This window comes from Orycteropus afer, unplaced genomic scaffold (assembly GCF_000298275.1).
Source record: "Orycteropus afer afer isolate SDZICR_OR568_19922 unplaced genomic scaffold, OryAfe1.0 scaffold00042, whole genome shotgun sequence".
NCBI lineage: Eukaryota > Metazoa > Chordata > Mammalia > Tubulidentata > Orycteropodidae > Orycteropus > Orycteropus afer.
In genome coordinates, this window is record NW_006921629.1 from 7,275,261 (window position 1) to 7,298,233 (window position 22,973).

The 22,973-nt window shown below is 38.7% G+C and overlaps 1 protein-coding gene across 1 annotated transcript; it reads right to left on the reverse strand.

Annotated features, from left to right (window-relative positions):
* Positions 1-202: 202 nt before the first annotated feature.
* NUFIP2 (nuclear FMR1 interacting protein 2) lies at positions 203-21,547 on the reverse strand. Its single transcript, XM_007937400.2, has 4 exons — positions 21,262-21,547; positions 14,649-16,373; positions 2,798-2,830; positions 203-255 (listed from the first exon to the last, which is right to left on the reverse strand). The coding sequence occupies exons 1-4, from the start codon at positions 21,545-21,547 to the stop codon at positions 203-205; spliced, it is 2,097 nt and encodes a 698-aa protein (XP_007935591.1).
* Between the last annotated feature and the right edge of the window lie 1,426 nt (positions 21,548-22,973).

Below are 22,973 nucleotides of genomic sequence, written 5' to 3' on the forward strand. Positions count from 1 at the left end.
TATATATATATATATATATATATATACACATACACACACACATATATATATATATATATATTTGTATATATTATCCTGTGATTCTACTTATGGTTCCTCTGCTGCGTTGAAGATCTAGGAGCATAAAAGCCTTGCGTCGCCCATGAACGGTGGCTCTAATGCTGCAGAAAGGGTACGAATAGGCAGTCTGGTCCTGCTACCTTCATTGATCTGGACTATCCATGGCTTCATTGTAAGTGATTATCCTTTTGGGATCTGAAGGTTTAAAAAATAACAATAAAAATAAGGTCTAGTTCTCAAAGTGTCCATGTTTCCCCTTCTCCCTCCCCAAATTACCAAATAACCATCAATATGTATTTAAATTGGCCCTTCTTTATGAAAACAAGAATTAAAGGCCATGTTCTCCTTGCATGTGATCCACTTTCTTAGCCCAAAATTAGCTGTTAAGTATTTCAGTGTATTCCCAGCAACAGGATCCTCAAGCCAGTGAGGGTCCCATCACCTACAGATTAGAGAGATGGTTAAGCTTTCTATGTATTTATTCTCATTATAAAAGTAGTACATTTGAAAAAGTAGACAAATAATAATCCAAAAATTTTAATAGTAACACTCAGATCTATTTTCTTTTGTTCTTCTCAGCAAAATGAAGTCAAAATTTATTTCAACCAGTGTGAGTTGTCTAGCAAGGAATTACACAAGTAAAAACCTCGCAGCAAAATCTTCACTGGCAAAACTACCAATTCAGTGCTAACCACGATTTATTTATTTCTTCCTTTTCCTTCAGTACCACTAGCTTGATTTTTAGCAATAGCAAAATACTACAAATGTCTTGGGTTGTAAGTATAAAACAGTCATAATGTGTTTGAGTAAAGATTCCCAAGTGTTATTTCTTTTTTTCCTTTTTAATGTTTGCTATAGTTAGGAGATCTGGTGGGGTAGTGCCTAAGGCATTTGACTGTTAACCAGAAGGCTGGAGATTTAAACCCACCAGCCACTCCCTGAAAGGAAGAATGGGCAATCTTCTGTAGAGATACTGCCTCAGAAACATAGGGAGGGGTTGCATTGAGTTGGAACTGACTCAATAACAGTGAATTTGGTTTTGGTTTATAGTTAGCTTAAAAAATCTATAATATCAAGTACATAATGACATAATCAAAATGAGGAAAAAAAATCTTAGTTTCTATCAAAGAATAGGATTTGACATAATTATTTTCCCAGGTTGTTATTCTGAAGATCAAATGCTCCTCCTTTTCTGGAGAGGCAATTTTATCGCACACAATTTTTATCTATCATAAGAACTTTTAAAAGTGTACCTGCTTTAATAAAAAACAGGTAAACCAAGAAACTGGTTACCTAATGGAAAATTATAAAGGCCTGAAAATAGTACTGAAGAACTCAGGCTCATCTCAGTCTAAGAATCAATCTAGTTTAGAGAAATATCATACCATTTCTAAGACTGGGAGGAAGGCCCAGTGGCAACCTGCCATGAAGATAATGCTCATTTACTAATAGTTAATAGTCCTTTTACAATAAAAACAGGTAGGTCCACCTTTGCAAGGTATATTTTCTAGTCTACTACCTTTGCATTTGTGCTTGCACAAGAAAGTAAAAAATAGAGAAAGCAACTCAGCTTGCTAGTTATCTTCAGGTCACAACTATTAGACAGACTTTGCTCAGTAACAAGAGAGATTGAAGAAGGTACAATGTTGGGAAATCAGAGGACCCTACCTTCTAGTCCTGCTACTCTCTAGCTTATATAGTAAGCTTTCTAGGCCTCAACTTTCTAATCTATAAAACAGAAGAGTAATTCTAAAGTCTTTTAAGCTCGAAATTCACCTGTACTAACTATAACTAGCAAAGCAGATGGAGAATGGATACAATTCAGTTACAGAGTTCTGAAAACCTAAATCTATTAGTCAGTAACTAGATTCTCCAAATCATAAGTAGCACTTTATTTCAGTTATTTCACAACTGCCATAATATATCTGGGAAAGAAGGCATACAATAATTAGGATAACCAATCTTAATTTTTTAAAAATTGCAAATAGACCAAATGTGGATTATCTAGTTCCCTTGTAAGCCTGTGATTCAAAGGGTAAGGGAGCTATTTGTTATTATTTCAAACCATCTTTTCAGAGAATGGGAGCTCTGGTAGCGGAGTGCCTAAGGCATTTGACTGCTAACAAGAAGGCTGGCAGTTCAAAGCCACCAGACACTCCTCAGAAGGAAGAATGGGCAATCTACTTCTGTAGTGATACTGCCTCGGAAACCCAAGGAGGGGTAGCTATGAGTCGAAATCTACGACAGCAGTGAGCTTGTTTTTTGTTTTGGTTTTCCAGAGAATAGCCCAGATAAAGTATTTATAACAGCTAGTATTTTTCTCAACTATGAATTTCAGCTTAGGCTAGCCATCTCTTGTGTTACACATAATATATAAAGACTGATTATAAATGGAAATACTTATGTTGGTTTCCTGGATTAGAAATATTTATGTCCTGTTTTACATTCATTAAAAAAAAAAAAAAGGCCAGAAACAGTATTCATGTTCATGACCTATGTAGAACATTTCATGTAGTGAATATTTTTGTATATTCTTTTCACTTCCAGTGGTATCCTGGTAAGTTAGAAGTTCTGGTAAGGTAGCTAGCGCCAAATGACTGCAGTTAAAAATAACTCAAAATACAAATGTCTTTTTATTTGGTAAGCCACTTCTACTGGTCTGTTATTCCCACCCAGCAATAATGTTCAGGATTACTAATTAATATCCCTATATTCCACTTAACATAACCATTCTTACCTTGCTTCTGCAAATTCCAAATAGATTCCATTTCTGCAAAGACAACAAACAAGGATTATTTTACACATTATGTTTTAGATAATCAAGTCTGAAACCATGCTCTTCATTTTAAACTTAATAAACCTAAACTATTGCGTGACTGAAGGTAGGGTTAAAATAGCACAGTTCTATGAATCTCACACAAAACCCTCACATTATCCCATAATTCTTAAAAAGTATCTTATCTAAATCTGATAATTGAAGCATTCATCAAATTTAAGTCAAGTCCATACGTAAAATGCCTGCCTTATTAAAATTTAGGTAACTCTTGGCTATAAGCAAGTAGTTGATATCCAAACTATGCATATTCCTATTTTAACCATATGATCAGGATGTCAATCTGTACCCATTTATTAATAATACACAATCTTTATTTGCTCCAATTTCACTTAAAGCTTGAAAGTGTACAATGTGCTTATTAGCTTACTCTTGGTATTTTACAAAAAGGGAAACATGTACATGACTAAGCTGCTAGAACAGCATACAGAGAGGACAGTAAGAACTTTTCACCTGTAAGTGTACAAAGGAAGCTTCACAGAAGGGGATATTTGAGGTCTTGAAGAGTAAAATAGTAAATGACTACCAAATACCAAAATTAGACCTTGAAATGAAATACTATACTACTATATGATTCAACAAAAATTTGTTTTTGAACTATAATAAACTGAAGTGCTCTTTCCATGGCGACACAACTATCATTTTTTGAAAGAAAAAAAGATAATTTTATTTTGGTAGCTAGATTCTGTATAAATCATCAGCAACCAATTTTAATTAAAGAAAATTAAACTGAACTCATTAAGTTAAAATATATCTGGTTATGTGTTACAGTTAAAGATGTAGCATAATCCTACCCCAAGGCTGAATGAAAAAAATAGTGTGCAAATCTAAAATTATGACTTTTTTATGGTTGATCTACAAGTATGGGGGAAGCGAGTAGAAAAATCATATACCTATAACCTCTCTCCTCAAATCAAATTCACTTTGAAAAAACTGCTAAAAAGACTAAAATTTTCTAAGAATTGGATGTTTGGATCAATAGGTTAATTACTCAAAACCATTAAATTACCAGAGATAATCCCATTCAAGGAATTACTACTATATAAATGAAATTAGATAACTAAATTAAAGATCTTTAACTTGCACCATTCATCTCCCTTGAAAGAAACTGAACTACTGGCAACCATCATATACTATGCATAATTTCCCACACATAAAATATTCTCAACTCTCCTACTTAATAGGCGAACTTCTGCTTATTGAAATACTCACCAACTACCTTCGACCTTTTTCCTCTACAGTTCTGTATGCCAGCTGCATTTTATATACGTTTGTACAGATCTTTCTATTAGACTGAGTACTTAAATAACACAAACCCTTTTATTTTCATGTATTTGTCACTCCGCTTCTCAGTGTTTGATTCAATAAATAATTGATTTCAATGAAACACTATTTATAAATCACCCAAGAATAATGTACCAAAAAGTAGTATTATATAAATCCATTTGAAATTACTGGTAACTTTATTGACCAACAAAAATAGCAATTTCATGTGGTCTGACCAACTAGATTCAGTATTTAATTCTAAAATCCCTCCAAGGAGGGGGGAAAAAAATCTGAAACTAACAATCAATCAACTAGAGACTTAATTGTTGCCTTTAAAATTGAAGAATGGATAATACTCCGTCCCAGTATAATCTTTTTAAAAAAAATCACATCTACATTATGACCTTAGCACATAATGGCACCCACCAAAGATAGGAAACAGATCAAATGTAAGGTCAAACAAGTTAACGCCCATAATTAGCAACCCCCAAATCAATTACCATTAAGCATGCCTTCAAATTCTTTATTAAGGCATTTTAATTCCAATTGTGTAGCATTCAACAAGACCAACGTAGATAGGAGAGGTGTCATGGTAAATCTAAATTCTGCTTTTTTCCTAATCCAGATTTACCTATTTTTAAATGATTACTGGCTATCCCAACATGTTTTGCTATTCTGATTTCCACTGTAACTATATGGACCTTTTCTTTTGCCAAGCCTTCCAGAAATTTCCCCCAACCCATTACTTTTAAGATCAACTATTTGTTTTATGCCATCAAGTCAATTCTGACTCAGAGCAACCCTAAAAACAGAGTAAAACTGCCCCAGTGTTTTCTAGACTGAAATCTTTATGGGAGCAGATTGCTAGGTCTTTTCTCCCACAGAGCACCTGATAGTTTTGAACTGCCAACCTTTTGGTTAGCAGCTGAGCACTTAACCATTGTGCCACCATTGGCTACAGTTTGACATAGCCAAAGGGAAATAAAACACACTTCAAGTAAATTTGACTAAGATGTTTAGAAGCCGGTCAAATTTTTGTTTTTGTTGTTAGCTGCCATTGAGTTGTACCACCTAGTCTTGTGCCAGCCTCTCAATTCTTGCTATACCTGAGCCCGTCACTGCAGCCACCTTGTCTTTCCATCTCCTTGTGGGCCTTCCCCTGCTTAAGGCACCATTAGGTACACCAATTTTAATCTTGTATGTCCCACTTAGGAACTACATCAATTCAGAATAAACTATCTGAACCACCTAGAAATATACACAATGCTGCAGCAATGGAAACTTGGAACTCAAATTCTATGCCAGTTTGATTTACAAAGCTAAAACACCAACTTCAAGTTGCTTGGACTGAAACTGCTACTACTACAACAGGCAATTTCTGCTTTTACATCAAGGTAGTTATTTCTCTCACCTCTAGGAATTAAAACCAGTAAAATCTGGGGGTTAAATTTTAGCTTCTAATTTTCTTCCAGTTCACCTTTCAGAATAATACCATTACAAAATAAATTCAGTATTACTGAAGTCACAAAGCAGACTTAAAAGATCAATGAAGCAGGCAGTATGGATGCTAAAATTTCAAATCTTTAGGAAAAAGGTCCTTAATGCCTTATCAGGGTCTATGTTACATACATTTCTATATGGGCCATTTTAGGAGCTCTGGTAGCATAGTGCCTAAGGCACTTGACTGCTAACCAGAAGGCTGGTGGTTCAAACCCACCAGCCACTCCTCGGAAGGAAGATGGGGCAATCTACTTCCGTAGTGATACTGCCTCAGAAACCCAAGGAGGGGTCGCTATGAGTCGGATCCGACTTCACAGCCCGTGACAACAACATGCTCCATTTTAAAGAGAAAAAAAAAGGGGGAGGGGGGAGGACCCTTTCCAAATCTAGTAACCTCAACCAGGGCTGAAACAAAAATATTTATCCTGAAACTGTCAAACTTATAGGCACATGGTAATAAGAGCCATCAACATATTATAGGTTAATCACAGCTAATCTCATATCCTGTTTCCCCAATTCTATAGATACATTTCTATGCATTTTGTACTCATCTTTTAATTCCCTTTCCCAATCTATATTAAAAAAAAATTGGAATGTTTATTTTTGTATAAAAACCAAACTCACTGATATTGAGTCAATTCCAATCCATAGTGATCTCCATTGGGTTTCTGAGGCTATAAATTTTTACAGAAGTAGACTGCCCCATCTTCCTTCCATGAAGCAGCTGGTGGGTTTGAATCACCAACCTTCTGGTTAGCAGCCAAATGCCTTAGGCACCACACCACCAGAGCTCTGTATTTTTGTATAGGTAGCACATTTACATGGTTGTAAGTACAAAGAAGAAAATCTGTTATTTCTTTGCCTGGACTAGTCCAAGAATCTTCTAACTCATCTACTTCTAGTCACTGTAAAAATGAGCCCAATTCACCCTACAAATTGCCACATTAATCTCTCTGCAACACAGCTCAGTAAGTCAACTGATTTAATACCAACTCAGTATTTTAAAGCATCCAAGTACAACCTTACAGGATGAAACAAAGGCTATCCTAATTTTATAAAATTGGGAAACCCAGGCTTAAAAACGACAAATAATTTACCCAAGTACATAGTAATTGGGAATACCAGTATTAAAACCCAGTTTAAACTACCTTCATCAGTTCAAGTTACTTCTACTCCATTAGCCTATCTCCCCCTTCCCTGATATTCATGACTTTGCCTTCCTCCAGGCTGAAATTTAAAACCTCCAATTTTACTATTCTTTACTTTCCTCTTCCGTTCATTTTTATAAATCAAAAACCATCCCTACCTATCAAAACCTAGTTTAAAAGCTGCTACCTTCATGACCAATGGGTGGTTACAATGGTGTTAGAAGTTATGCCATCTGTATTTCACATACCAGGCAGGGTTACACATGGTGGATAGGCTTCAGCAGAGCTTCCAGATTAGGAAGAAAGTCCTGAAGATCTACTTCCAAAAATTAGCCAGCAAAAACCCCATGGATCCCAATAAATTATTGTCCAATATAGTGCTGAAGGATGAGCCTCTTAGTTTTGGAAGGCATTCAAACTACACTGTGCTGAGCAATGAACGAGGACAACAAAGATCCTGAAGATGGCACAGAACTGAGCAACACTCCACATGAGTCACCATGAGTCAGAGCAACCTCCATGAAGGACAGTGGTGGTTCAGTGACAAGTGTCACCTTCCATGTGGGAGACTGGGTCTGACTCCTAGCCAATGCACTTCATGTACAGTCATCACTGCCGTATCAGTGGAGGTTTGTACATTGCTGAACAGGTTTCATCAGTTTCCAGACTAGATGGACTAGGAAAAAAAAAGACTTGGTGATCTACTTCTAAAAATCAAGCAATGAAAACTCTATCACAATGGCCCAATCAATTCCCAACTGACCACAGAGATCAGGCAGCACTTCATTCCATTGTGCATGAGGTCACCACGAATCGAAGGCCAACTCTACAACAGCTAACAACCTCGGTGAAAAAATATCCTGCACTCACTTTTCCTACCTTCATCTGTTTAGAAATCCCTTCTCCCTTCTCTGAAATCTAGTTATTTTATCTTTCTTCAGATATTTAAAGTCTTGGCTTATATTTGTGTATTGTTTTCTTCTCTACTTTATAAGTTCTTTAAAGGAAAACATCCACTCTGTCCAAGTCTTCTGCATTCCCAGAACCTAACACAGTACTTTGTCTATGGTAGGTACTCATCATAGAGGAAAGGAAAAACACACACACAAATTATGACTTCTTAGTAGTACAGAAAACAAATGTTCAAATGAAGCTACCTACAGCAGAGCAAGAAAAAATGCTGACGCAGGTTCTCTAGATCTATTGCTCCCCATCCTGGATGGCAACCAGAACCATCTAGGGAACTACAACTTTGCATTGTATTCCAGGGCCGTTCCAGGATTTCCTGAATCAAATTGCCTATCCCAATTACCTGTCACCTGTGAAGGTAGTAGAGAAACAATTTTTTTTTTTTGGTAATTTCATGTAATAGCCTAAAGTTGTCTCAGGAGTCTTACATACTTAGTTCCTCCTTCCATACAAAAGGCACTCAGGTAATTAAAAGAAAAATAAAGACATAAGAAGGTAAATGAGTTATCGTCCCTCCAAAGTAATCTAGAACTCTTATACTTAATGGTAGCAATAATCATCTATTTTTACTCTATTTTTTAATATAATAAAACATCTTATATGTTTGATCAACTCATTTTAAAGACCCAAGGATCACTTTCATGTTGACTTGCCCCAATTTTCAAGTATTAAATCTTATTAATTACCTCCCCTGCTTCTTTATGTGCTAAATCAGATTTACCATATTAAATTATTTTTAAGGCATATTCTAAAGAGGGTTTTATCATTCAGTACAAGGTGGTACTTTGGTTAAAGCATTCAACTGCTAACCAAAAGGTTGATGGTTCAAACCTATCAGCTGCTCCACAGAAGAAAACATGAGGCGGTCTGCTTTCATAAAGATTTACAGCCTTGGAAACCCCATGGAGCAGTACTATTCTGTTCTATAGGATCACTGAGTTGGACAATACCTGAGGGCAGCAGGTTTGGTTTTGGGTACCCTTAAGTGCAGTATTAACCAAAGGTTAAAAAAAAAACCCACAAGAAAAAACAAAACTCACTGCCATAGAGACTCATGGAAACCCTATAGGACAGAGAACTGCCCCATAGGGTTTCCTAAGCTGTAAATCTTTATGGAAACAGAATCCCTCACCTTTCTCCCACAAAGTGGCTGGTGGGTTTAAACTATCCTTTTGGTTAGCAGCCAAGCACTTAATCACTGAGACCCAAGACTCCAAAGAGAAACCAACCTAAATGAACACACAAATGCACAAGTCCCATTAGTTGTTTTCTTTCAACAGACATGCCTCCAGATGACTTCTGACCATCTCACAATCAAAAGTTCACCTTAAAAAATTAAGATCTAGGGTTAAGCCTCAGAAGACAAATCAAGAATTCTAGTAAACTAAAGATCCTGAGTAACTACTTCGAAGGGGCAAAAGTTCTATGTCCTGGGTATGTACACAAAAAGGCCATCACTCTTAACAAACTCAAAATACTGACTGCTTAAGTGTTTCATCTGGAATGTGTTTTTATAACCCCTTACCAATATTGATCAAAGATTCTATGGAAGACTCTTCATTATGAGAAAGGAGAAGACTGTGCGACAGTATTTCAAATTCCCACAGAATCCAGACTTTCTGGAGCCACTAAGGCTAGATGAACCCATACAAACCCTTACCATGATATAATCTTTAAATCTTAAACCAAAAATATTCCCTAAAGTGTTCTTAAAAATCAAACAACAAGTTAGCTTAATTGGTAAAGAATGTCTGCCTTGAGCACTGTGCTCTTTTAAAGAACTATCTATATGGGATCAGACAACAGCAACTCCAAAGATTAGACAGGAAGCTTAGGGGGCAGGGGCAAGAAGTTTATGTTAATGGGGGAGGAACAATATGGTTGCACAACTTAAAAAATATAATCAGTGTCACTGAATTGCACATGTAGAAATTGTCAAATTGGTGTATGTTACACTGCTGTGCATTTCAACAACAAAAAATCATTTGAAACTTGCCATCGAGTCACAGCGACCCCTCCTTGGATTTCAGAGGCAGTATCACTACGGAAGTAGATTGCTCAATCTTCCTTCCAAGAAGCGGCTGGTGTGTTTGAATCACTGGCCTTCTGGTTAGCTATATAACAATATTAAAACTTAAAAATTCACATCAATCTCATTTTAATATCTTACTTTACCTGCTTTTCATATCCTTAACTGTACTAAACAGCTAAGATCATCCAAACTTTTTTTAATCGGTAGTCCTAAGCACATAGTACTTAATCTGAAAAATTGCACCATTCCTATTAAGTATACCCACCTACTTACTACGGGAGCTCTGGTAGCATAGTGGCTAAGACACTTGCCTGCTCACCAGAAGGCTGGCGGTTCAAACCCACCAGCCACTCCTCGGAAGGAAGGTTGGGCAATCCTACTTCCGTAGTGATACTGCCTCGGAAACCCAAGGAGGGGTCGCTATGAGTCAGGGCTGACTCGACGGCACATAACAACAACAACAACAACCTACTTATTACAATCTTCATTAATTCAGATTCCTTATTTGGAAGTCACCTACTTACTAAAATCTGTAACCCCAAAATTAATACAGGAATCACTTTCACATCCATTTGCAGACATGCACAGAGCAATAAAAATGAGTTACGTGTCATGTATGCTACCACCTGAAGTGGAACACGGAGACTCTCTGCTTCCTTGTTTCAGGTCTCATAGAGTAAACAAGTGTCCCTCTCAGCAGTCTATTTAGTGATACAATTTTTTCCTATTTTTGTACTTCGTATTGTTCATTTTGCTGTTTTAAATAGCCTTCAAGATCAGTGTTAAAGTGCTATGTTCCTAAGCACAGAACACTGTGAAGTGCCTTACAGAGAAAATGTGTATCATGTAAGCTTCACTCAGGCATGAGTGCTGTTGGCTATCAGTTCAATGTTAACGAATCAACAATATATATTAAAGCAGGTGTCTTTAATGAGAAACACATAAACCAAGATGTATGTACTGATCAGTTGACTAAAATGTGACCAGAAGCTTATAAGAATCTAATCCTGTTTATTTCCTCCTAGGAGGAATGGTTCAGTGCACTCCTCACTTACTGATATGGTTAGGTTTCAGAGACCAGGTTTTTATGTAAAAATCAGCAATACGCAAAAATGGAAAATTACACATCAGAATACATCATTTCATAACTGTCAAAATCACATCACTGCACAACTGTCAAACACAGAATCATAGCCCAGCTAAGCTGACACATAACCTTAACCCCCACAGCCAGTGTTAGGCTCACCCTGCACCTCAGCATTCATTACTGCTAGACGTCTATCAATGTGTAAAATAGCCGGATTTTGCACTATCGTTGTAAATGCAAAATGTAGGATAACGACAGTCAAACAAAAGAGAAGCATATAAGCTGAACATTTACATTAGGTAGACATACTCCTTTGACAGAACAATTGTGGGAGAATAAAAGGGCTGTGCATGCACAGGGAGACAGCTCAGGGGGCAGGACTGCATGGGACGGAAGGACACAGGGAAGAGGTAACTATGGGGAGGAAGTGGGAGGGGATCTGTCACATTGTGGGAAATTCCAGTCAATGTCATGAGATAAAGTGTATGTGGGCTGCTTTATGGAAAGTGAGTTTGCGCTATAAACTCTCACCCAAGTCACAATAAATAATAATAATAATAAAAAAGTAGGATAACAAGATGGTCACTAAGCGAGGAATAGGTGTATAGGCTAACAATATCCCCTGATTTTATAAAACAATACCAAGAATATTTAGAATCAATTACATTTACAAACCAAGTTGTTGAAATGGCTTATTTCTAAAGTTAAGAGATTATGCATGTAACTTCCAATTCTAAGTTTAACTTCACTTAGAGATTACTTTTGAAAAATTTTTAAAGACTACAAAAATGCATGTGGTTATGTACATACCTATACACATATGCATATACATGTGCATATACAGACATAACTATGAACACATGCAAGTTCTGGTGGCATGTATTCTTTAGCACTCAGTTGCTAACCCAAAGGTCAGTGGTTCAAATCCACCCAGTGGCTCTGAGAGAGAAAAGCCTGGCAATGAGCTTCTGTAAAGATGACAGGCAAGAAAACACTGAGGCAGCTCTACTATGCACATGCGGTCACTTTGAGTCAGAACTGACTCCCCCAACAACATTATGTATATACATGTATGAGTGCATGCATATATACTCATATATGTATAATAAACCACCTAAGGAACACTGTTATGGATACTTCTTAGATATAACCAAACACCTCATAGGATTGGTTTTCTGGGTTTGAAGGACCACTACGTGGGACAGCTTTGTCAACTGGCTTAACTTAGTTCAAAATTCACCTTTTACATCCTAGTTTGGTGAGAAATATCTGAGGTCTTAAAAGCCTGCAGCCACTTAACATACAACTATTGGTCTCTACTCAAAGTAAATGAAAGACTCAGAGAAGAAACTAGTCTACGATAGTCTACACCAACCATGGCCTCATCTACTGAGACCAGAAAAACTTGATGGTCTCCAGCTACCACTACTGACTATTCTGTCAAGAGCCACAATAGATGGATCCTAATAGAATGGGGAGAAAAAGTGTGGAACAGACCTCAAATTCTTAAAAAGTCCAGACTTACTGGACTGCTTGAGACTATAGGACTCCCTAAGCCTGAAATCCACTTTAAATCTTGAACTGAAACTATCCCCACCCTAAGGTCATCTTTTAGCTAAATAATCAAATGGGTCATAACATAAAGAATATCACCCCTGAGCGCTGTGCTCCTTTGAAAAATTGTCTATGAAACCAAATGGTCAACAATTAATTACTCTAACACAAAGATGAGAAAGAAAGGGGGCAAAAAAAGTTGGGTTATTGGAAACCAAACAACCAGAACAGAAATGAGAAAGTTGACACATTGTGAAAAAGTAACTAATGTCACCAAACAATATGTGTAGATATATTCTATGTGAACTTTTACCAAAAACACAATTAAAGAAAAGACTAGCTTAAAAAACTAAGAAAATAATACAAGTACTTTTATAAAGTTGTGATTCAAAATAAATCCAAGGAAAGAAAAATTAGTGCTCTAATTGATCAATCTACACTTGGCAGAACTTCAAACAGCTTGCCACTGTGGGACCTAATTGAATTATCACCTCTAGTTCTGGTGAGGGGTGGCGAATCTAAACTAATTCTACAAAACTCAAGCTGATGCACAGTAAAACTAAAGCAAATCGTTTCTCAAACACCAGTAAAACGAAACATCACTATTTCATATTTAATTCAGTTAGCCCATCTATAGGAAAAATGTATACAGAATATCTAGAAATAGGAGCTAATACTCCCACATTTAAAAAGCTCTGCAATTCTACATAACAAACATCATCCGTCCAATACATACTTCAATAACTTGCCCCAGACAACCTCTCAGACTCACTCAATGAGCACCAGCATCATTTGGTAAAGATTTTCGAACTAATGGTCTCTCTGTAGAGTAGAGATCACACAGAAAATGACACCAAAAACACCCAACTGCCTCTGGCAGAATTTTAACTTTTATATAATTAACTAATGTCTTAAGAAATGAAAACATTTAGTTTTGCCCTAATTTTCCTGAAAACTTTCAGTTCCTAGTTAACTCATTCTTACTTCCAAAGAGCACAGCAGGAGAACAAGTGAAGACAGCTAATTTTATCTGCCAGAATTCCTACTCCTAAAATTTTACTACTTATTCCTATTCTTTTACAGGAAAAAAATAATATAAATAGGATGTTAATTTTACTAAATGTCTTCTAGTTTGCAGGATATGAAAGGTATGCGAATAAGGTAATTTGCTTAAAGTTACATGAAAAAGGCAAAAAGCTTTGTTATTCTGAAGCAGTGATTCTTTCAGGGAGAAAGTTGTATTACCTCATCCACACAACCTGATATGCCTCCCTTTCTCTGCAGCTGCCAGTTACTGCCTAAATGAGCTACTGTTAAAAATGAGAATGTGTGTGCATGCATGCATGCATGGGGTTATAGATTTCTGTTGAGGGGAAGGATTAAGGTAGAAGGGGAATGGAGTACTGAAAACCACTGGTTCTCTTAAGTACTGGTTGTAAACATTCATTAAGCCTTGTAATTTGCTCTGTAGATTTAAATTACAGTTATGCCACACATCATTTTTCTTCAAGACGCAAATAAACCATACTCTAAGAGTTATTATCATGAAACTTAAAAGATTCTGATTCTCTTTTAACATGGGCTTTGAGACTGAAAAACAGACTTTCACAAGCCTGGTTTCTATGCTGCTAATCATGCTACTATTACAGTCTGTCTAAATTATTTCCAGTTAACATTCAGCACTCATTCCCTCTTATAAAGGTAATTTAATACACCATCTTTTTGGATTCCTCACAAACACTGCTCCTACTCATTTTAAGCAAACTAGGACTATTAAATAAACCCACTGATAATGATTCTAAGAAGCATATGATTAAAAAAGGCAACGGAGAGGGAGTACCTGTTCAAAAAAAATTTTTTAAATAACTCTTAAAAGTGTTTAAGTATAACACTACTCCTGTAGCCAACTGCTTCCCCCTTTATTCGCTAAACCAGTCAAGAGGGTCAATTACATCTGACTATATTTTAGGTTGGAAATCAAAATTCCTTCTAATTTTACCCATAGTATTTCCAAAGACCCTGAATTAGAATTCAGTATTGGCAGCTTACATTCACTGTGATTCTCAACTAAGCTCTGAAATTCTTAAAAAAAAAAAAAAAAAAGGTCAGTAATTTCCAAAGTTCACCCTTAATACAAATTACAAATATAAGTAACTTAAATTGACCAATAAGAATCTTTATAGGAAACAAATAAGTTACCTTTAGTGTGATATACAATAGCAGCCCTCAGGTCAAAAGAACCCCAGCTATCGTTCCTTTCTAGGCCTCTCTGGTATTTCTGTTCTTTGGCAGAGCCTAACAAGGTGTTCGTGGGAGAGGCCAAAGAATTTTGATTTTCTATCTCGTAGTCCTTTGAGAGAAACACTAAAGCACCTTGACTACTGGTGTCTGCTTTTTGCAGGTCACCTATATGACTGGGTTCCAAGGATAAGGCTCCACTTTCGCTGGTAGTCCCAGATTTTATAATGCTACCCAGAACTTGAGGACTAGTCCGTTTTTCCAGCTCATAAGCCTTGGGAAACACAGGATGATCAGTTCCTGAGGGGATTATTTCAGCACCCTGTGAAACCAAAGTGGCAGGATATTCCCCTTGAAATGTCACTTCCATTACTTTATGATCTGATGACTTCCCAGTAACAGTCTCAGGGCCAGCACTGGGCTCATTTATAAATGATAAACCCCACTGATTCTGGAAGATATCCCCCAGGTTTTGCTGATCTGTCTGAGAGGGCAGATCCACTTGTGCTGTGCTCAACAGCACAGTTTGCATATTTGAAGGGTAGATAAAAAGGCTAGACTTGATTTGTTCAACAGCTGCTGAAGCTAAATTCACGTCCTGGGGAACTGAATCAGTTCCAGAAGAGATGGGTGTTATAGTATTAGCAGCAGTAGTTAGCAGTGGCTGACCCCCTGGAGAATATACACTTGCATCAGTCCCTGCTATAACAGGCCCATTAGAAAAGTTGGCAGAAGTAACAGATTTCAGCGCAGACATAGGGACCTGGGATAACCGACTTGAAGACTGGGTCTGAGTTTCCCCAGTAGATGATGAAGAGGATGAAGATGGAGACACAGAATTCTGTACAGTTTTGTTGAGGTTTTCCTTAACTTTGCTTGCATAACTTATTTTAGGAACTATTTTAGCACTGCTGTTGTCCACTGGAAAAACTGGGGGTGGTTTAAATAGGGTCCACGAATCCTCTTTGGAAGCAACAGATGAAGCATGCTTTCCTTTGGGCCGATCATCAAACTTTTTGCTGCTCACACCAGGTTTAGTATCAGAGTTTTTCCGTAGCATATCACCACCTACAGACGGTTTACCTCGACTTGTTCCTCCAGGCCCACTTTCATATTTCCAAATGGGCTTATTAGAACCATCTACTCGATTTCCCTTTTGTTCACTATAGTCGGGCTTGAAAGTTTCAAGTCCCTGTTTTAAGGATGGGACACTAGTTTCTTGTTGCATTATTTTGTCCTGTACTAAATTAAGGTTTTCACAACCCTTGGCACTATTGCGCCTAGCTTTCCTTTTTTTAGGAGTGGTATATCCGCTCTCAGATCCACTACCATCATTATCTGCCCCTTTGCCCACATAACCATTAGTAATATAGCCAGAATTATTTGTTAAAACACCATTTGGAATTGCTACAGTATCCGTCTTGTCTACAGATTGGTTCTCTCCAGATTTATTTTCATAAGACTTTCCATTCTTTTTGTCCATACTGTTTTTTTGAATAAAATTCTTGGTTTTAATTCCTGTTCTCCCAAAGGTGCTGGCCTTCACAGTCTGCTTCACATTAGTAGTGTCTATAACTTGCTGGTTGCCATTGAGGACCCTGGAAAAAGGGTTGGTAACTTCATCAGAACCCAGGTTCTTTGAAGATACTTCTCTTTCGCCAACATTACCATTTAGTTCACCATAGCCTAGGAAAAAAAAATGTATTTTTAAATGACAATATGTAAATGACAGTAGTACATTTTATTTACTGTGTGCTATACATTGTTATTTTAGAACACTATAAAAAGACACTTGTCAGCCCATTTTACAGATTAGGACATAGGAATCTACTCTGACAGTAGCTTGCTCAAATTTTTACTATGCAAAGGATAAAACTGAACCAGATTCAAATCAAAGCCTGAGGTCAGGGAAAACAGACCTCTTAAAGACCCCTCCCATCAACCTAATTATCATTCTCACTAGGTCGTTATAAAATTTCCTTTACAATTATGACCAGAGCTACTCTTTCGGCAAAATGATGTTAAAGTGACACACTAATTATTACAAGAAATTTCAGACATCATTCCTATGAAACCATAAATGACTGATGGTTTCCATTTACAATTTAACTTTTAAAACTTAACTCTAACATGTTGTAAGAAGGGACCATTCCCTGGAGAAGGATGTCATGCTTGGTAGGGTGGAGGGTCAACGAAAGAGGGGGAGGCCTTCAAGGAGATGGATTGATACGGTGGCTGCGATGATGGGATCAAGTATAGCAGGGATTGTGGGGCTGGCGCGGGATCGGGCAGTGTTTCGTTCTGCTGTGCATGGGGTTGCTATGAGTCGGAAACGACTCGACGGCACTTAACAACAACAAAAAAAAAACATGAACTTTTTCTAAAGGTGTCAATTTTAAATTCACTTTTGACATTTCTCAGATATTAGCTATTTATTAACATATGAAACAAAACACCTATGTTTTGTACCAATGATTTTAACCCTTATAAGACATATTTTCTTCACTTTATATTTAGGTAAACAGACTTCTTTAAAGAGATTAAATAACATGCCCAATTACAAAGTGGCAGAACTGGAACTCTGAACTCTAGTCTGCTTGGAATCCATGCTTTCATACCACTAAGTCACACTGCCACACAAATGAGGCATTAAGGAAATATTTACTAAAAAAAAAAAACTACAATGAAAAGTTTCTTAAGTTAAAGTCTAATGGTATTCAAGTTTAATTAAAGACCTTCAACTCCCATAAAAAACAGTTAACATATATGAGTGGTTCATGATGTTCTCAAAGCAATGATTCAGGACCAAATTGGGACAACTCAACTTTCCCGATTTGCTTACTAGTAAACAGTGATTTGTTAACTATCTCTCTAGGAAATGCTCATGCAGGTACTTAAGATCAAGTCATAAGAAACAGATACTCAATAAGACAGACACATATAATCAAGGTAGCTTTTTTGGGGGAGGATCCAAATGGAATATGCATGAAGTTATTTCCTTTATCACCATTACTCTCAGAACTTTAGCCTGTGAAGGCTCAAAGGCATGTGAGCTTATATATTCTTGTTTTGAATTTTCTGTTTTAATTTCTAATATGGTAAACATCATTAGATATAACCCTCATTGAAAGCTATTTAAAAGTTCTCAAATTTAAGAATGTAAGGTATATTGACACTTTGAGGTCCACTATTTTGAAGGAATTTGATGTGGAAGATTAACAGGATTCACTGTAATTTTAAGTCATTCTATATCAGAGAAAAACACAGGAACATTAAAAATTAGCAAACAAAGGCATTTCCTTCCACTGTGTTATCATAAAACACACTTCAGAAAAAACGCAAGATATAACCGTTCCTAAGACAGTAGCAAAATTACTATCATGAGAGAAAAGGTTTGGTAAAAAAAGGTTTTTTTTTTACCTCTGTGGAGTCATATTTTTATTTTTTGGCTGCTGAAAAAGCTATGCCAGCCATCAAGTCACTTTTGGTGGAAAAATTCTAACTCCATGAAACAGGAAGGAAGAGATTACCACTTGGGATGTTTTCTAAAACATTTTTTTGTTAGAAAAGCAAAAAGTTCCTAATTACAGGATCAACATTTTCAACAAATATAACTTTACCCTTGTACAACTGTGGTCCAAAGAACTATATATACAATTTAACATACTAATAGGTTAAGTAAACATCTATATCCTTTGGATATTGGTGTTGACTTTTCAGATCTCAATTAAAAGTAAGGAGTCTCAAATTAAAAAAAAAAATCCTAAGTCCAAACAGCTGGACCAAAGTTAGGACTTTTAAATGAACTGGGATAATTTTTTTCTGCGATTACTAATTTTAGTGGCTCAGATATCAGGACTCACCAAAGACAACAGCTTAGAAACCACTATACTCCACTTCTAAGGTTTAATATAATAAAAAAAATTATTTAACGCTATAAAATTTTTTCCATGTCAATTTTATTGATGTACAAAAAGTCTTCTAGAGATAAGTTTTCATTTTAAAACCGAAAATTACAAACTAAGAACACACTTAGGTATTCTAGGACAATGTAAACACTATTAAAAAATTACCAAAAAATTAAATGATTTCTGGTGCTTTTATTAGAGTTGCCACAGTAAAGGATCTAACCCAACTTCAAAAGGATTCAGAAAAACTGAAGTCCTTACAAGTCTAGAATTTAGATTTGAAATTACTCAATACATTTTGCTCTCTCTTGCGCCCTCTTCTGGATTTAAAAAAAAAAAAACCTGTTCCTCTTTATAGGTTTGTGGGTAATGGGTCATATAAAGCCCACCTCAACGTTTTAGATACATTTCTAAAGTTTTCTTAGTAAATTACCATTATGTGTGTCAAGGAAACAGCTCTGTTAACTAGATTACACATGAGAAAGTACTCATCAAAAACTTTACAATCTTAAAATTGCTAAGCCCAGTTTCCCACTTCTTATTTTGAGGGATACCACTTTGAATTAATTCAAGGGCCACTTCTATCTGTAGAAAGGAGTCCTGCAGAAGCGCATGAACGTGATCAATAAAGATGCAACTTTTCAATTTGAAAAGTAATATGCCCTAATTATAGATCCTAAGTAACCCTAATACTAATCAAGTTTTCTCATCTGTAAACTGAAAAAGATCTTTAAACTGTTTCAAATCCTTAGGATTAAATACTCAACATAACCATGTGTCCCTACCACCCCAACAGACGAGAAATCTGGCATTTCAATTTCAGTCTTAAAATTACATTAAGTCTGCATTAGAAAGCCAATTAGCTTTCCTCCAGTTTAAGGTAACTGTGTCAAATTCGACATGCTGACTTTAACATTCACTTTCTTACCATTCCCTTCATTTTAATTCATAAACAACTCTTACTTTTTGAAATCTGTGTGGTTATAAACTTTTAAGCTCATTTCTTAAGTCTCTTCTATCCTTTTATCCTCACAGTTTTTTTTTTTTTTTAAGAAAAAATCTGTTTCAAAATACGAAAAACATCTTTCCTTTAAACACGGAAAAAGCCTTATCCGAGGCAAGATGGTAGTAATTCAAGCTCAAGGATGAACCACCTCGGTTCATCCTAAAGGACAATAACAAGGGGTCAAAAAACTCCCCCTCTTCCCCATCCAATCAAACATTTTTTAATCCCTCTCTCTCTCAAAGACACTACCCAAGCTCAAAAGATATGTGTTGGGGGCGGAGAGTTGGACAGAGAGAAGCTTTTTTTGTTGAAAATGAGTAAAGGGCCCAAGTGAAAGCCTCAGAGGCGGAGTCGTGAGCGAACCTGGCAGGAGATGAGGTTCCTGTGGCAGAGAAACTCGTGACCCGAGAGCTTAGTTCCCGCTGGGTACCCCACCCGGCCTTCAGGCACCGCCTTTACCCAAAATGCACCCCCCTACCCCCACACTAACCCTCCAGCCCGGAGAAGTGCCGCGGCCGCCGCCCGCGGCCTCCTTTCCCCTCGGCTCAGCTTCGAGGCCAGCTCCCCGCCCCGACAGCCTGCGCCTCCCGCCGCACCAGGGAGCGGGAAACGCGGCCGCCTGCGCGCGGGGCCCGGCGCAGGCCGCTCCCCTCGTGGCTGCTTCCCTCCCCCACCCCAACCGCCCCCGCCCCTCACCCCAGGGACCCGCCCGGGGCCGCGCGGCCGCCACTGGGTTACACAACCCGGGCCGGCGACGGGGGGAGGGGCGGCCGCAGACCGGCTGCACCCCCGCAGCACCCGGGGGAAAGGCGAGGGCCGGTGGAGACGCCCGGTCACCGGCTCTGCCGTGCCGTGTGCCCCTCGACACCCTTCCCCCTCCGCTCCTCAGTGGGCCGGAGTCGGTGACAGGAATCGGCTTCCAACATGGCGGACAGGAAGCGGCCCCGCGAGGAGGAGAGAACATTCCAGCCGCGCCGGCTCTGGGGGGAGCGGGCCCGGGGCGCCGGACTCGGGAGGAGCCGCGGGAAGAGATCGCGTGCTCTGGAGGCCAAAAGTGGTGTTTCAGGGTAGAAATAACCCGAGAGAGGAGGGGTCCCAATGTCCCCCAGACGGGGAACCCCAAGGCCACAGGTGGGCTTGGGGTGGCGGATAAGGGAGGACACTTCCTCAACTCTGCCCACCTCATCACTTGTAAAAGGGTCTCGCATCACCCACCCGAGTAGAGACTGATTCACTAGGCCTTCCTGAGTTACACCCCGAGGGATTTTTTTTTTTTTTTGGGGGGGTAGATTCACCCTTATCTCAGGGCCCCAGATTAAGGCCTGCTCTGGGAGGCAGAGAGAAAAATGCAAAAGGAGGGCTGGACTTCCAAGGCCGACCCTCCAGCTCTCCCTCCAGCCCGGGCGGGGGCCAGGAAGGTCACACTGGCCTGGCTGGGCCTCTCCCTGAAAGGAAGGAGAGGGCGCTACAAACCCCACTGTCCAGTCCGAGCCTGGGGCAGGCACTGTAGAATGAAAGGAGGCATCCTCAGACACACAGGACAGAGACACAGACACAGATACACATCCAGATCCCGTCCGCGCTTTTCTGCCAGCCCCACCCCCATCTCTCCTGCCCCCCACTCCCAGTCCCCTTCCCCCACCCGCCCTCCCTCCCAGACCTGTTTTCTTCTTCGGCGTTTCCTGGTGCTGCTGGAGGGCGTGTTTCTGCTCATGTTTCAGTGGCTTTGGCTGGGCCTTGGGGCTGCCCTCAGCTCCATGCTGCAGGTACTGGTGAGGCTGCTGGTGGTGGTGGTGGTGGTGGTTGTGGTTGTGGCTATGGTTGTAGAAATAATAATGGTGGTGGTGGTGCGGCTGCTGCTGCTGCTGCTGCTGCTGGGAATGATGGTGCGGATGGTGGTGGCTGTGATGGTGCTGAGGCTGTGACTGGCCGGGCTTCTCCTCCATTGAAAGCGGCTGGGACTCCCTGGCTGAGGCTGCGGGCTTGCTGCACCGTCAGGATCTGAGACTGCTTCTCAGGGCTCACTCAGTATATCTGAGCGCGTCTCGCCAGCGCACTGGTTAACTGAGCGATTCTGCGAGATTGGCAGCCGCGCTTCAGCAATCAGGAGCCACGTTGCGCTTCAGGCCCCGCCCCCTACCCCAAATCCTCTTTCCTTCCCCTTCGCGGCTGCCTCCCGGCCAACTCCACTTACCCTATGCAACCTCACTGGGCTGTGCCTTCAACGTCAGCACTATGGCTCTCTCTTCTGTCGCTTTCTCTTCTTCACAGCGCAGTCTGCGAACAGCACTTTCTACACTCCTCGCCGGCAAGCAAGTTCATGTCGAGTGTAGCAGATTCCACGTGCGCTGGGAGCCATCTGTTGGTTTTTCACCCTCTAGAATCTTTTGGTTGGTTTTATGGTGGTTTTTTTTTTTTTAAATCTTTTTAAAAAATCTTTTTCCCGGTAACCAGAGGAGAAGGTCAATTGCCTTAATACTAAGGCCACTAAAGGGACGATACAGAAAGAGGAAATAAATAAATTTTTAAGAATACAAGAGCTTCGCAATCCAGTAGATCATTTTGTATTCTGGATTCATTTTGCTTTGTATTCATATGCTAATCTCTTCCTTTCCACGAGGGGATTATAGGGTTCCACAATGGGGTATCTGTGTAATTTTCTAAAAGGGCACAAAGGGTTTAAATCATTGTTTCTTTGTGGTTGAAGGCAAAGGAGAGCGGGAGGAAAGAAAATCTACACTGAAGTATTGTTTTTTTTTTAACTTTGCAGGTGAGGTCAACTGTGGAATAAGGATAGGTGTTAGAATGTGAAGAGTTTGAAAAGAGAAAGAAAGGGGGAATGGACTCTAAAAAGTTGTTAAGTTCACTTTTTTTGTATGAAAAATACTGGGATTTAAGTAAATACCCTGTGTTTTGTTGCGTTAATTTAACATTATCACATCATAGTCTGATTTTTAAAAACAAGTGTTAGAATCGGGTTAGTCAGGAAGAAGAGAGTTGTGATGGGGAGTAGTAGCACAAGGGTAACCTCTGATAATTTACTTCTTGACCTAGATAGTGATTACACGTATACTTGCTTTACATTTAGTCATTAAACTGTATATATGTGATACACATTTCTCAGTGTGTCTTATATTTTACAGTTTTTTTTTTTTTTTACTGTAGCCCTAATTCTTTCCTTTATATATACAGCAGGACTACGTTAAAGGAGCAAAGATGTTTAAAAGCAAAAACTTTGCTCTGAAATTAATCACAAAAGCATAAGTAAAAGGTGAAAAGAATGTTTCCAACAGCAAATGACAGTGAATCCAGACATCTATGACCAGACTATCCCTTGTTCTACATAATGAAGATTTGCATTGCCTTGCTAAA

Excerpts from the sequence above, each read along its gene's own strand:
- NUFIP2 (XM_007937400.2), bottom strand. The coding sequence starts at position 21,547 with ATGGAGGAGAAGCCCGGCCAGTCACAGCCTCAGCACCATCACAGCCAC. Across the intron at positions 16,374-21,261 it reads AACGCCGAAGAAGAAAACAG|GCTATGGTGAACTAAATGGT; the intron begins GTCTGGGAGGGA and ends TTTTTTTCCTAG. Across the intron at positions 2,831-14,648 it reads TATTGTATATCACACTAAAG|AAATGGAATCTATTTGGAAT; the intron begins GTAACTTATTTG and ends TTGTCTTTGCAG.